This window comes from Arctopsyche grandis, chromosome 1, assembly GCF_051622035.1.
Source record: "Arctopsyche grandis isolate Sample6627 chromosome 1, ASM5162203v2, whole genome shotgun sequence".
Lineage (NCBI taxonomy): Eukaryota > Metazoa > Arthropoda > Insecta > Trichoptera > Hydropsychidae > Arctopsyche > Arctopsyche grandis.
Window position 1 is genome coordinate 31,906,070 of NC_135355.1, and position 15,710 is coordinate 31,921,779.

Consider the following 15,710-nt stretch of genomic DNA (forward strand, 5'->3'; position numbering starts at 1 on the left):
GATTACCATCCTCCTTTTTCCCGGCCATGGGACGTTGAATATAAATGTTTGGATATACGCCCAAATGTTTGGATATAATTCTTGTAAATTGTGCTGTTTTATAAAATTTAATACAATGAATGAAAGGCTTTTAAATTGATAAGTTCATTGCTAATAATATCAGATTTTGAATTAGCGGTGAGCTTAATTTGAAGATTGGCTTTTTCCAGTAGATTGTTTGAATAGAATTTGCCGAGTACAAATGTAGGGCCTTTGGCGCTCTAATTTTAATTTTAAAGCGCTTTTGGAGCATCGAGTGGCGCCCTCGGGCACTGCCCGACCCAGTCCCCCGCTAAAACCGGCACTGGATGCGTAGTTGCGTAGCTCCTTGGGATTTCCCGTGTACCCGTGATTGCGTATCTGGGGCGAGTCGAATCGCCTTTATGGGTAAGCTGGACGAAGTATTTCGGCCACGGCTGACTTTCGAGTACGAGAACAAGACGCGATGATGTAATTTGTACAGATTAAGTTTGATGAGGGAAATATCATCGACCTAGCTTCGTATGGTACAAGTCGTGCTATATCCCTATAAAATAAATACGAACGTATTTCTATGTGACGAATTTATGAGATAAATATATTTTGGAAAAATTTGTGGTGCATGGTCGTTTATGGAAGCGCTTCGGCCTGATCACGGGCGCGTGTTGCTGTGAACGGCGGCGGCTGTGCGAAAAGCCGTCGCACCTAAACTGTCACCTGTCAAGTGTCAACCCGTCAAGTGTTGGTTGTGTCAGATCTGGGCGAGAGGAGAGGAGGGGCAGGGGCAGAGGCGCAATGGCGACCTACGACAACCGGCACTGGCTGTTGGCGCACGTGCGCAACTCGTTCATCTCCACGGACGACACGGGCATGTGCGAGATCGTGATGCAGGGAGAAGACTTGCCCAAACTGCTGAGGGCGTCGGCGCGAATCCCCGTCTCCCCTCTCACCCCCCTCACCCCCCTCACCCCCAACACCCCCAACACCCACAACACCCACTCTGCCGCCCCTCCCACGGACAGCGACTCGGACAGCGACTTCGTCAAAGAGCGCTGCACAGAGTTCGATTGCTATCCAGACATGGACCAGAGCGACGAGGAGGACATGGGACTCCTGGCTGACAGCTATGACCTTCAAGATGATGTTAATTACGTTATACACAGGTTCGCTTCGTGTTCTTGTATTTACATACATACATATATGAACTTGCAACAATTAATGATTTGTATGGGCAATTATAATCAATTGTTTTTCATAGATTTTCATCGTGCCTTAGTTTTTAAGTGAAATCCAACTGAAAGGTAAACTACTCAAAGGAATATGAAATCAATTTTTTATTTGTGTCAATTTCAGTTATAAAAACTCATTTGAGTCATAATTTTTGTGAACTTTTTTTCTGTAAAAAACTATATGTATTTAAAAATCAATATTTTAGTATGTTCAGAGCCGTTTCGAAATATTTATATTGTGGCTCTAATTGAATGCGCTAAAATTGCAAATTATATACATATGTATTTATGTAGTTTTTTAAAATCGCTACTTTTCAAGGTAAGAAATGAAGCACATTTCAATATTTTTTATTTTAGATTTTGAAATTTAAATAGTAAGAGTTATTGAAATTTTTGTATTTATGTATTCAATAATAAATTGTATCGATTTAATAATACACATACCTACATGTTTAGAATAAAAAAATTTCACTACAAAATAATTTTTAATTACAGGCAAAGGTCAAATACAGCACAGCGATTGGAAAAAATGGAACACGCTCAGAGAAAAGCAGCTAAAATCAAAATAGTCAAGTGGGAAACACCAAACACTGTAATGAGTAAAGAAGATAGAGAGCAATTATTTACGAAAAAAGAGCTGAAAACAGATAAACTACTCAACGGAAATAAAGTGAAGAAAAAATCTCTACTCAGTGACATGATGGAAAAGTGCCTGTATCTTCCTCAGAATCAATACTTAGAGTTTGCGCCTTTCGACGGCTCGGCCCAGTACGGTTGTCAGACTAAAACGATAAAAATTTTCATGACAATGTTGGCCGAGGAGCTTAGAAATTATCCTATTATCATAAGTGTGATAGCAAGTGCCAAAATACGAGACCTTATAGGGTTAATATGTTATAAATATAGGTATCAATTCGATTTTCGATCCCACATACACATATTATATATTATATTCGTTTGATTTATTCCATTTTTGTTTTAGTATAAGTCATCCCGACGTCGCCCTGTCTTCTATAACAAATTACGGTTTATTTTTCTGTGAGGACGATGGCGAAGTTGACACTGGCTTACCTTGTCTGGACGCCACCGAACCGTGCTCCAAATATGGTTTCACATGTTTAGGCCTAGTCGACTTGAAAACTGTAAATTTCAATCAGCACACAACGTTCGCAACATGCTCCATACCGGAGAAAGGTGGCTTTCACATGATCACAATCCACGACGACCCGAGGACGGGCGAACAGAGCATGAGGAGTCGCTCAGCCACATTTGACATCAACGATAAAAGTAAAAATTTAAATAAGACGTTCGAGAGTGCAGACCGAAGTCACGATACTGTGAGAAGTTCGACAAAGAATGGACGGACGGTGAATAGAACTAATTCTACGGTCACTTTTAAAGAACCGAAGTCGACAACGATAGTCTTTGATAGTTTTAAAGGCGGTAAAATATCCGGAAGCAGTCACAGTGCCCCTCCGTCGGCTAGTGCTGATATCGTTCCAGGTATAATTATCCACCTGTCGTCTACATGTTCTTATATATCGTTTTTGAAATGACCAATTTTTTCCCATAGATAATATGTGGCCACAGTCGTCTTCTCCTCAAGAGACGGAAGCTTTGAATCGCATGAAGGAACACGAGCTGTCGATGGAAGCACCGACGTATAAATCGTACAAACTGCAAATTGTCAATAAGATGCGTGCAAACGCTCAAGTGTTGCTCGGAGTTTCCGGCGATAAAATAGAAATAGAACCATTCCTAGGCACTTCGAATATATTTCGGGTATGAATTTATATTTTTTTGATATATAATATACGTATATTATAATATAATATTGTACTGTTTTTATAGCCGCGTATGAAACCAATGTCGTACAACATAGATTGTATAGCATGGTGCGAGATAATCGAAGCGAAAAGCTCGCGTAGTATCTTCAGAATTATATATACACGTAATAACGGGCTCAGTTCCTCAAATCAAGATCCGTCATCTAGTTGTAATTTTGTTTGTGATTATTTTGAAATGTAATATGGTTTTCGACAGTGTTGTTATATTCAAATTTGTGTTTCAGCTTCGAGTAATCAGAAAGTAAATACGAGTACTACGTTGTTTAAGCATTTCGATTTTGAATGTGGTCACAATGTGGCCAAGGATATTGTGGAGAAAGTTAATATGATATTAGAATTAAAATCGAGCGCATGTCGGAGAGAATATAAAGCTATCAGAGAAAAGAAGTTGCAAATCAGAAGAAGCTTCCATCAACCCAAAAATTATTAGCAATATTATTTTTAAGAAGTAATCAAGAGTGTAAATAAATATTATTTATTTATGATAAGATTGTATTTATTTCTAAAAACCTACTAAATGAACATGCATTTATTGTGTCTTTTTTGCAGACAAGGTATGGAATAGGTAAATTCATTTAAAAATTGTAGTTCAGGTTTGATACATTGGTGTGATGTCAATACGTTTCTGTATTTTGTCCTTACAAAAGTATATTAGATATGAACGAAGTTACATGTAAATATAATACATATAGATACATTATTATGTTACAGTAACAGTGGCATATCTATCTATATATATAAAATTGAATGTCTGTTTGTCTGTCAAGTATAGGCTCCTAAACCACTCAACCGATCATGATGGAACTTTCAGGATTTGTTGTATGCATGTCCTGGAAGCTTACTGTAAAAAAAACTCCCAGAAACGGGAACGGAAACGGGAATGAGTGTCATTGCAACGCAATCATTTCAAATGTTTTTGCGTCGCGTTGTTAGGGTAAAATAAACAAACAATTTTTGTGTATTTGATTTATTAATCCTTTTCCTATATGTTGTGGAGTCTTTTTGAAACTCTTTAAGGATGGAAACGCCACATTTTAAAGGCATCTAACATGTCCTTTTCTCTCTTTTTAAGCGTCCATGTCTCGTCTCCATTAAATGCAATGGGGATCAACTGACGGATTTTCGTTCTCATTATGGAATAGCTTTTCCCCATCATTGTCGTTGTAATTATTCCTATTCTTCTGTGGATTTCTGATTGGCATCCTCCTTCTCTTGAAACCAAACCACCTATGTATGTACATACATACTGTAGGTAAATAAAATCGTTGACTTCCTCAGTATTTTAAAGCATTGAACTTTATGATATGATATTGAATCTGTTAACGAAGAGGATTTTTGTTTTGTTTGGGTTTATTTCCAGAACCTGGTTTTTACTCTACATATATCACCGTTTCTCAACCTGGGTCCATATGGCCCCCTTGGGAGGCCTTGACCCTCTCAAGGGAGGCACAAACCAAAACTCTACTTTTGGGGAGGCATAACGAGTTCTAGGGGAGGTACAGTCAGATTAAAATGACAAAAATTGTATATTCAAATAATATCGAAAGAAGAGTCTACATTTTTTATTTGTCATCAAACTGAATATTCGTTTGCATTTTAGAAAATATACTAGCTTGTGCAACCGATGGTTCGATTTTAAATTTTTCATGCTTCAATGGTTGGAAAATATCGAGGAAAAAAGATGTGCCATACTGTGTTTTCACTGTTTTGGGGGAGGCAAGTTTATATTTCACTGCATTTCCTACATCTTATTTCGTCGATTTATGCATCTCCTCTCAAAAGCTCGCAACCGTCTTGATGTTGTTGTAGGCGGGGTACGATGTGTTGACCGTATCCCGGCCTAACGAAACACTGTTGTGTGGTTCAAAGATGGGGTCACCAATGTAGGCGGGGTAGCGATGTGTTGACAGCGCTGTTGGATGATCAGAAGGTTGCGTAGATCACGTCGGGGTCACCAATGTAGGCGGGGTACGATGTGTTGACCGTATCCCGGCCTAACGAAACACTGTTGTGTGGTTCAAAGATGGGGTCACCAATGTAGGCGGGGTAGCGATGTGTTGACAGCGCTGTTGGATGATCAGAAGGTTGCGTAGATCACGTCGGAGTAGTACCAATGTAGGCGGGTTACATGTGTGTTGACCGTATCCCGGCCTAACGAAACACTGTTGTGCTAGTTTTATAAAGTTTTATTGTTTGCCTATGGTTGTACAAAGGTATGGTATTTGTGGGCAAAAGTATGTCGTTCAGCGGTCTCTGGATATGGTAGAGTGTCGCTGGCTCAGCATTCAGCTATGTACGGAAGGTCTCTGGATACGGCAGTGTGTTGCTGGCTCGTCCGGCTGGTTGATCTTCCAAGTCCGCGTAGTGTAGTGGTGGCTGGTCAGGAGCTGTATGTTGACTGGTCTGCTGCTGTGTGTCGACGCTTGCTGCTCTGGGTCGACTGGTGTTGTTTGGGTTGTACCTCCTTTTATAGTGTTTTTGGAATGCTTGGTGGAAGTGGTTATTGACGCGTACGAGAGGAATTTTGTTTTCGTCGAGGCGTCGAATTTTCTGGAATGCTTGATGGAAGTGGTCGTACGAGCATTTAGTTTATTGATGCGTACGAGAGGAATTTTGTTTTCGTCGAGGCGTCGAATTTTCTGGAATGCTTGATGGAAGTGGTTATTGACGCGTACGAGAGGAATTTTGTTTTCGTCGAGGCGTCGAATTTTCTGGAATGCTTGGCGGCTTTCCGCTCGATGTATTTTAATGGTGGCGGCGTGTTTCGACCGTTTTGGTTCCACTCGACTGGTAGGGGCGTTCCGCCTGAGTTTAATATAACGACTGCAGGTGCATATCGTCTGGGTTTCGGGAATGTAGTTTGTTGTTGCGGAATATTCTCGAATGTTTCGATGACGATGACGACGACGAGATTCCTACATGGCTCTCCGGTGAGTGTTAACGATGTGTGTGATTTTGTGGGAATCTTGATGTGTTGGAGTCTATTGACTCGATGGCGTCGTTGTTTGTCCGGTTGTGCTGGAGAAAGTTGTCTCAACAGCGGGTCTTGTGTTGCATGCCGGTCCAAGTCTTGTTCTCTACCAGGTTGCTTATTTTGGGCGAGCTGCGTTGGTAGTGAAGGTTTGTGATGGCTTGGATGGTGCTGTTGTGCAGGCTGCTGTGTTCTGCGTGGAGTCATTCGCGTGACTGTTTTGCTGGTTGTGCTGGAGTTAGTTGTCTCGGCAGCGGGTCTTGCGTGAAGAACGTTGGTTGACGAAGTGCGTTGAGTGCTGGTCTTCGTTGGTTGTGCTGGAGTTAGTTGTCTCGGCAGCGGGTCTTGCGTGAAGAACGTTGGTTGACGAAGTGCGTTGAGTGCTGGTCTTCGTTGGTTGTGCTGGAGTTATTTGTCTCGACAGCGGATCTCGTTTTGCGTACCAGTCCGAGTTGTTCTTTTCTACCATGTTGCTTATTCTGTCTAGGCTACGTTGATAGTGAAGGTTGGTGGTCTGGACGATGTTGTTGTGCAGGCGTTGTGCTGATTGTGCTGGAGTTAGTTGTCTCGACAGCGGCTGTGTTGTGTTGGAGCTAGTTGGCTCAGTGGCGATTTGTTTCGCCGGTTGTGCTGGAGTGGGTTGACTCAACAGCGGGTTGTGTTGGTAGCTGGTCCATATGTACTTTCACACCATGTTACTGTTTCGGTCGTTACAATGGTAGTGAAGGTTTGTGTCGGTCTGGACGGTGCTGTTGTGCAGGCTGCGGCGTCCTGCATGGGCTCATCGAGGTGATGACTCATCGAAGGTGTGATGAGCGGTGCTGGCGGATCAACAGTAGTGGATCCATTTGGTTGTTGTCTCCGGGTTGCGTCTTGTTGTGGCGAAAGCTGCGGAGTTGTTTGACATGGTCACTAGTTGTAGGAACATGTAGCGGACTGCGTTTGAAGTCTGCGTTGAGGGTTGCGTTGTAGACTGCGATGAAGGCTGCGGTTGCGTGAAGTCTGCGGTTGCTATGTAGGCTGCGATGTGGGCTGCTATGTAGGCTGCGATGTAGGCTGCTATGTAGGCTGCGATGTGGGCTGCTATGTAGGCTGCGATGTGGGCTGCTATGTAGGCTGCGATGTGGGCTGCTATGTAGGCTGCGATGTAGGCTGCTATGTAGGCTGCGCTGTGGGCTGCTGTCGTGGCGGCTGTTGGTTGTTGTGGAGGCTGCACTGTGGGCTGCCGTGTTGACTGCGCTGTTGACTGCTATGAAGGCTGCGTAGTTCTAAGATGGGGTCACCAATGTAGGCGGGGTACGATGTGTTGACCGTATCCCGGCCTAACGAAACACTGTTGTGTGGTTCAAAGATGGGGTCACCAATGTAGGCGGGGTAGCGATGTGTTGACAGCGCTGTTGGATGATCAGAAGGTTGCGTAGATCACGTCGGGGTCACCAGGTATGGGGATCTAGTCTTGTTGTGAAGGTCTTCTTCACCACCAGTCCGCCATGTATTATAGACAGGTTCGTCTGTGTTCGGTATTAAATACAGCTATGTTGAATATGGTATTTATTTGGTAGTAACACGTATACACAAGTATGATTAATTGTTGGCAAAAGTTTGTCGTTCAGCGGTCTCTGGATATGGTAGAGTGTCGCTGGCTCGGCATTCAGCTATGTTCGGCAAGTCGCTGGATATGGTAGAGTGTCGCTGGCTCGGCGTTCGGCTATGTTCAGCAAGTCTCTGGATACGGCAGTGTGTTGCTGGCTGGTTGTTCGGCTATGTTCGGCAAGTCGCTGGATATGGTAGAGTGTCGCTGGCTCGGCGTTCGGCTATGTTCAGCAAGTCTCTGGATACGGCAGTGTGTTGCTGGCTGGTTGTTCTTCCAAGTCCGCGTAGTGAAGTGGTGGCTGGTCAGGAGCTGGATGTTGACTGGTCTGCTGCTGTGTGTCGACTCTTGCTGCTGTGGGTCGACTGGCGTTGTTTGGGTTGTACCTCCTTTTATAGTGTTTCTGGAATGCTTGGTGGAAGTGGTTATTGACGCGTACGAGAGGAATTTTGTTTTCGTCGAGGCGTCGAATTTTCTGGAATGCTTGATGGAAGTGGTTATTGACGCGTACGAGAGGAATTTTGTTTTCGTCGAGGCGTCGAATTTTCTGGAATGCTTGATGCTGTTCCGCTCGATGTATTTTGTTGTTGCGGAATATTCTCGAAGGTTTCGATGACGATGACGACGACGAGATTCCTACATTGTAATAAAAACAGGCGATCTACGTATGTCACTAACAACATTTAAGCCTTTTTTAACTTATGTCACTAACAACATTATAAATTAACTCGCCTAGCTCTCCTCCCAAAGATCGGCAAGCCGCCCGACGACCCGTCTTCCTACAGACCCTTGTGCATGCTCGACGGTCTCGGAAAGCTACTGGAGAAACTCCTCCTACAAAGGATACAATCGTATCTCGAGCCGGATGGACTGTCCCCGCAACAGTTTGGCTTCCGAAGAGGCAGATCAACGATCGATGCTATTGGAACGGTAGTGAGGACGGTGCGAGAGGCCTGGGTGGGACCCCTAAAAGCCAGTAGCCACGTCGCGCTGATAACACTGGACGTGAAGAACGCATTTAATACGGCAAACTGGGAGAAAGTGATGAAGGCATTGAAGGCGAACGGCAGAATTCCAGACTACCTGCTGAGGATCGTTCAAAGCTATTTCAGCGACCGGATTCTAGAGTACACCACGGGAGACGGACGCGAGAAAGGGACGTACCGAGTGACGGCAGGCGTCCCCCAGGGCTCGGTTCTCGGACCGACCCTGTGGAACGTCATGTACGATGGAGTGTTCCGAATCGAGCTGCCAGAAGGAGCCCTCGTGGTGGGATTCGCGGACGACATCGGAATCCTGGTGTCGGCAAGGAAACCCGAGTGGCTGGAGCTGCACACTAACGAGGCACTCATAAGGGTATACAATTGGATAGAAGGAGCGGGACTGTCGCTTGTAAGGCAGAAGACGGAAGCGATCTTTTTCACCCGCCGGCGAAAGCTGACGCCGCCGACTATCAACATAGGAGGAGAGCCGGTACTGTTCCAGAATTCCCTGAAATATTTGGGAGTCCATCTGGACAAAAAACTCAACTTCCGGGAGCACGCGACAAGGGTGGCTGAAAAAGCGGCAACAGTAACAGCGGCGCTGGGACGACTGATGCCAAACCTCGGAGGGCCGAAACCAAAGAGAAGGAAGCTGCTGAATAGCGTTGTCCATTCTTTACGCAGCACCGATTTGGGCGGATTCCATGGAAATAGAAAGGACGAGGAGAAAGTATACCTCAGTACAGCGGAGGAGCGCACTCAGAGTAGCCACGGCGTACTCGACTGTTTCCGAGAACGCTGTTCTGGTAGTTGCAGGAATCATCCCGATCGATCTGCTCGCGAAGGAGAGGAAGCAACTCTTCGACGACTCGAGAGGCAATTCATCGGAATCCCGAGAAGTAGCGACACGCAGGCGGAAGGAGATACGGCAAAAGCTGATGAGGTGCTGGCAGAGGCGGAGGGACGAAGAATGTAAAGGACGCTGGACCTACAGGGTCATCCCATCCGTGGGCGACTGGGTCGAAAGAAAACACAGCGACACCAGTTTCCACTTGACACAGCTGCTGACGGACCACGGCTGCTTTGGCAAGTACCTCCACAGGATACAAAAGGAGGCCGAAACAAAATGCTACCACTGCGAAGCCGAAGCGGACAACGCAGAGCATACCCTTTTTTGGTGCCCAGCTTGGGCGGAAGAAAGAGAAAGAATGGAGGAAATCGGAGTGACCTCACCCGAAAACCTGGGCAAGAAGCTAATAGAGAAGATGGAAGCTTGGGTAATCATCGACACGTTCGCATCAACGGTGATGCGCAAGAAGGAGGCGCCTGAACGAGAGATGAATGGAAGAATGCACGCGAGATGAATGGAAGAAAGAAAGAAAGAACGACTAGAAACAAAGAATGAACGAAGATGAATGAATGGACCACCACTCTTTGAAGTAATACACAGAAGGCCTAGAGAGTGGAGGTCGGGGGTGGGGTTTAGCCGGTAAAAATCCGGCACTACCCTGCAGTTCGGACTGTAGGCTGTCTTTCGAAGATTCCCCACCTCCAGCGCAGCGAAAAAAAAAAAATATATATATAAATTAACTCGCTAGTTTACATCAGGCACAAGGATCACACTAAATAAAACTATCTTTCAATTTATGTTAAAAAAATATTAGATTGGCCATGTTTAAGCGGTTCATATTACAAATACCGAGCGAAGCCGGGTAAAAACACTAGTATAAAATAATTGTAGATAATCAGTATTTTTATATTCATTCTGTAGACCATTTCATAGGTCTTTAATAGACTCACTGATATGTTAGGGGAATAATGCATGCATAAAACAGTATTTTTCATAAACAGGTTTATTTTACAATATACGTATAATATAGGTAAAAGACTTTGTGAAACAAAACAAGTGTTGAAATGGAGTACATGTAGATATAATAATACATGTATAAAAATCAGGTTGTAGTAAGTCAAAACAACTTTTATAAAAATTATACACCTTATTACATTCAATGGCTTTAAAGTAATTACAAAATCACAGTGGGTTGGTTTCTTTCTTTTTTTTATTTTTAATATTTTATTCACCTTGAATAATTTAACATTTTTATTTAATTGTATAATACGTACTATTGTAAAATTTATGTATATCATAGAACGGAACGCCATCTTGCGCGGTTCGTAAACTTCGTGGGTAATTTGGCGCAGATGGCACAGCATATTTTTAAATGCACCGTGTAAAATAAGGCTTTTCTTTATTATATTATACATAACCTAACCTATCGATGGACGTTTACTGTACGTTGTAAATTGGTCTTTTGTGTAACATATATTCTATTAAAAGTACGCCTAACAAAGATCAATTCTTAAAATATATTTAACGTAACCCAACCATTCTATTACAACAACGGCTTTAATCATTATAAATATTCAACACATCATACAAATTTGGTTAGGTTAGGTTAAATATTTGATACATGCAGTATATTTCAATAAAAACAATTTTTCACACCATTGTACAGATAAAACGATTCACAAAATAAACATATGCTTCAGATTGAACATTTGTGGTATTTTTTTACAATTTATTTTGCTTATACTAATTAAAATTGAAATTTATTTTATTAAAATGAATAAAATCTTTATTTAAAACGTATCACTAGCTACAAATACTAAAATATTAATTCGCTCTTCTAATAATATAATAAAATAACACACACACACACACACACACAACTTTATTTTACAAACACTCACGACAAATAATAATTATCAATATTAATTAAAAACATTAATATTATTATCCTCTTATACATTATTATATATATATATGTTTATATAATTTTGTTTTAAATTTCCTATTCGCCAATCGTAGGAAAGTGGACTTACAAAACTTACGTATATCAAATTTGGTATATAGGCTCTCTCATACAAATATTAATTAAGTTCTCAATTTTTGCTGAGATGATTTACAGTTTGATTTTGGCACCGTTTGATTTGAATTCGACATCAACTCGGACTGGTCACCCTCTTTTCGGGGCTGCGTAGCTCGTGCAAATGCTGGAATAGTCTGTCGATTGCATTCAAATTTTGACACATTACATTCGCAGGTACTAATTGATTGTCTGCACTGGAGACGTTTACGGTGATTTCACCGCGGGAGTGATGATTTTGAATGTCGTGTGTGACCACTTGATGATGGTGTGTGTGCGACGATGGTGAATCGTACTCGTCGCTTCTGTTAAATCTGTTGGTCGTGTGTCAGCTGGGATCAATCGGTGCCACTTGTCTCCTTATTCTCGCAACTCAGAAATCGTAAGAGCTTGACTCGTTTTCGCCTTTTTGCACTTTGAAGATGAAACGGTAGATGAGACCGGCGAGAGCACCACCGGCGATTGGTCCCACCCAATATACCTGAGGAGCAAACACATTTTTATTACGGATTCATATCTCAATCAATCAGCATGTGTTGACGTCTCTAAATCATTTATTAACATTGATAATATAAATCAAACGTACCCAGTGATGTCCCCATTCACCCATGACAACGGCTGGCCCAAAGCTTCTCGCCGGATTCATGCTTGATCCAGTAAAGGAGATCTGGAAGATAAAATGCACATAAAATATCCATTTTTTCAATCCTTTTATACATATATACAAAGAATGTTGCATAAGGATTATTGTAGTAAATTGCAGCTAAAATTTTATTTAGCTGGTTTTTTGAAATATGGAAAAATGTACAGGTTTCATTTTATCCTCAAGCCTCCTACATCTATGTATATATATAAAAATGAATGTCTGTGTGTGTCTCGAATAGGATGCTAAACCACTGAACCGATTAGGATGAAACTTTCAGGATTTGTTGTGTGTTTGTCCGGGAAGATTACTGTGAAAAAAAAACGGGAAAAAACGGGAACGGAAACAGGAAAAACGGGAATTAGTGTCATTGAAACGCAATAATTTCAAATGTGTTCGCTACCTGCGTTTTTCCGACAAATGGGAACGGGAATTGCATGCGTTATTATGGCATTGCAACGCATGCTGGGGTTCAGCTAGTAAATAATATATTAATCATATTGGGTTTATAATAACAAAAAATCGTAGCATTTTGCACTCAAATTCTTGGTATTGTATAATGAGGAGAGACAGAAAACGAAAAATAGACAATACATTCAAATGCTACCGAAAATAATGCATGTAGAATATATAAAATAAGCTATTAATTGAGTCAGATGGATGAATTTAGTCTAGAGCAGAGCATCGTAACCATTGCACCGCGGTAATATGTGTGCTCCGAACAGCACTTCGGCCTAATGTGTGCGAGTGAGATCGCGTGTGAGGGAGAAAACCGATGTTAGTTAGTATTTTGTCCCTATGCGTATGTACGTAGCTGACAAACTCTATCGAGTAGTAAACAATGTGTGCCACGAATATCTAGAGGTTACGGTGCTCTGGTTTAGAGTATAGAATGAATGCTGATAATTAGTGAGTGGACCCAAAGCGCGCCGTTCATTGTTAAATTATTGTAAATGCTTTGTTAAAGGTTCGCCAAACCTTTTTTTTGCACTCTAGCTTTGTAAATAGAGCCAAACCGCCCCGATTCCTGGAAAAAGCACGCTAGTTTTGTGCTCGATGGAATATCATCGCATGGGTTATGTCATATTAAGATATTAATTTAAAAAAAAATAAAAGAAATGTGTCGGTTCTGTGTTCGATCCGCACGCGGTCGTATTTTTTTCAAATACCTTTTAACGCTTTCGTGGACACTTCAAAATTACTTGCGCCTCACGTGGGACACCAATTATCGATGCATTTCATGAACATATAAAACATAGATAAACCATCACTAAAACCCACAATTATCGTATATCGTTTATAGTCGCTTCTACTTCGCCAGAAGGCCGCCGGTCGCCGTTGCGAATGGTCGTGGTCATATCGTATTTGATTTGATGTTTGATTTCAGCATGGGAAGTGGGGGGCGTACAACTTCGTAATTTTAATTTCTAATTTCTAAATAAGATAAATTAATTTTGATGAATAATTTGATTTTTGCGATACATCGACTGTACATACATACATATTATAAACATCAACTAGTAGTAAAAGTAATAATAATCAAAAGCAGTTGTTCTAACTTTTTTATTTATACAAAAAATCGTATTTATACAAAAATCGTATGTATTGTCGTGAAAAACAACTGAAAAACACTATTGTGAAAAACAAATGAAATACACTGTTGTGATGTGTAGGCATACCAACTTACTTTTTCACTCGCGCCTGTAAGCACAGACTTGTCGGGCGCAGTAAACATGTATATGTACATACATATATAAAAAAACAAGTGGACGGTCCGTTACAAACGGTTTCGCGACAACTGGCTCACGGACTCAACGGTGTTACGCGCACGAAATTTCAGTCACGCGACAACAGCTCACAACAGTTATTTTGACAAATCTGCGGATTTTCAAAAGCATTTGTTTAGTTTGTAGTACCGGTAGTTCCAAAGGTTTGTTTTCGGTCAAATACTGATACCACCAGTATCGGCACATTCGATAATGCCCATGAGCCAGCTGTCGCGATTGAAATTTTGTGCGCGTAACACCGTACGCACACACGGACACACGCACGCACGCACGTACGCACGCACGCACACACACATTGAAATCGAAATCGCACGCACGCACGCACACACACACATCGAAATCAAAATCGCACGCACGGACGCACGCACACACACACACATTGAAATCACACGCACGCACGCACTCACACGCACACATCGAAATCAAAATCGCACGCATGCATGTACACACACACATCGAAATCGTAGCACGCACGCACGCACGCACGGATGGACGGACGCACGCAAATACACACGCACGCACGCACGGATGCACGCACGCACGTACACACGCATGGATGCACGCACACACGCACGGATGGACGCACGCACGCGCACACACACGCACGGCCGGACGGATGTACGCACGCATGAAAGCACGCACGCACGGACGGATGCACGCACGCACATCGAAATCAAAATGACAACAAGTGACAAAAGTGTGTGTTTGTGGGGGGACGTAATTGTTACAAGTTTATACAAGCTTACAAACTACATAATTGTCACGCGCGCCATAATTGTCATGCAGCCTGCGGTTGCTATTTAGGAACTGGTTATGGAAAATATCATAAATATCGCCGGTAAATATCGTGTGTGTGGACGACGCTTATGCATTGTATGGCTAGTCCGGCGCAATAAACAAGCTTTATGTGACGACTGCAATTGCAGTCGTGTCCCACGAGCATACAAAAAAATGACTGCAATTGCAGTCGTGTCCACCAAAGTGTTAAATCTATTTATATTTAATTGTTAAGTATGAAAAGAAAAATGGTAAAAACTACCTACCTACCTACATATAAATAATATAAAACACCAATAGAAAAATTAATGAATGAATTAAATAAATTTTCAATAGATGGCGCCAAATGCTCAGAGACTAATTTGCCTAGAGGAAACATTAGTAGCAAACAGTATACATATATAAATATAAGTTTTTTGTTGATTTGTTATTATATTCGTACGTTTTGTTGGCACTGTTTTAACTGTGACGTACATATGTATGTCGAATCGAAACGACTATTATAGTACGGCGAGCGTTATCTTACACAGCCACACACAGAATGTGTATATGAATGATCCGATGGTGAAAGGTTGATGATGATGTATGCTACTATAGAACATGTAAAATTGTAAGAGTCAGGTATTGAGGTATTCAGTAAAATGTTAAGATTGATAATTACCGCAGCAGCATGGCAAGCAGTGATGGAAAGTCCTATGGCTAACGGAGCTGATCCTTTAATATCGTTACGGTGACCATCACATACTCCTTGCACCACTAGAACGAGCACGAACGTGATGATGCCTTCGATCAAGACGGCCTAAAATTATATAAAATGAACACATTTAGAACAATAAGTAATTATTTCCGTACACATACATATTATATGTATGTACATATACCATTTAAATTTAATAAAATTATATGAATGCATTTTTCATGTACCAAAGTTGTATGA

General features: G+C 41.9%; 2 protein-coding genes across 4 annotated transcripts in view; one reads left to right on the plus strand and one right to left on the minus strand.

Annotated features, from left to right (window-relative positions):
- Positions 1 to 646: 646 nt before the first annotated feature.
- Positions 647 to 4,053, plus strand: Sin1 (SAPK-interacting protein 1). Its single transcript, XM_077444546.1, has 6 exons — positions 647 to 1,181; positions 1,743 to 2,153; positions 2,230 to 2,750; positions 2,821 to 3,029; positions 3,099 to 3,243; positions 3,319 to 4,053. Exons 1-6 carry the CDS (start codon positions 814 to 816, stop codon positions 3,522 to 3,524), a joined length of 1,860 nt encoding a protein of 619 aa, XP_077300672.1. The 5' UTR covers positions 647 to 813; the 3' UTR covers positions 3,525 to 4,053.
- Positions 4,054 to 10,476: 6,423 nt separating this feature from the next.
- The window catches only part of Drip (aquaporin homolog protein drip), a 72,140-nt gene continuing 66,906 nt past the window's right edge, over positions 10,477 to 15,710 (minus strand). For all 3 annotated transcript variants that reach the window (XM_077430302.1, XM_077430285.1, XM_077430294.1), the window contains 3 exons: positions 15,435 to 15,572; positions 12,153 to 12,233; positions 10,477 to 12,047 (listed from right to left, as the gene is read on the minus strand). In XM_077430302.1, the coding sequence (XP_077286428.1) occupies positions 11,940 to 12,047; positions 12,153 to 12,233; positions 15,435 to 15,572 (327 nt within the window). In that variant the 3' untranslated portion in view covers positions 10,477 to 11,939. The remainder of the gene's footprint in view (positions 12,048 to 12,152; positions 12,234 to 15,434; positions 15,573 to 15,710) is intronic.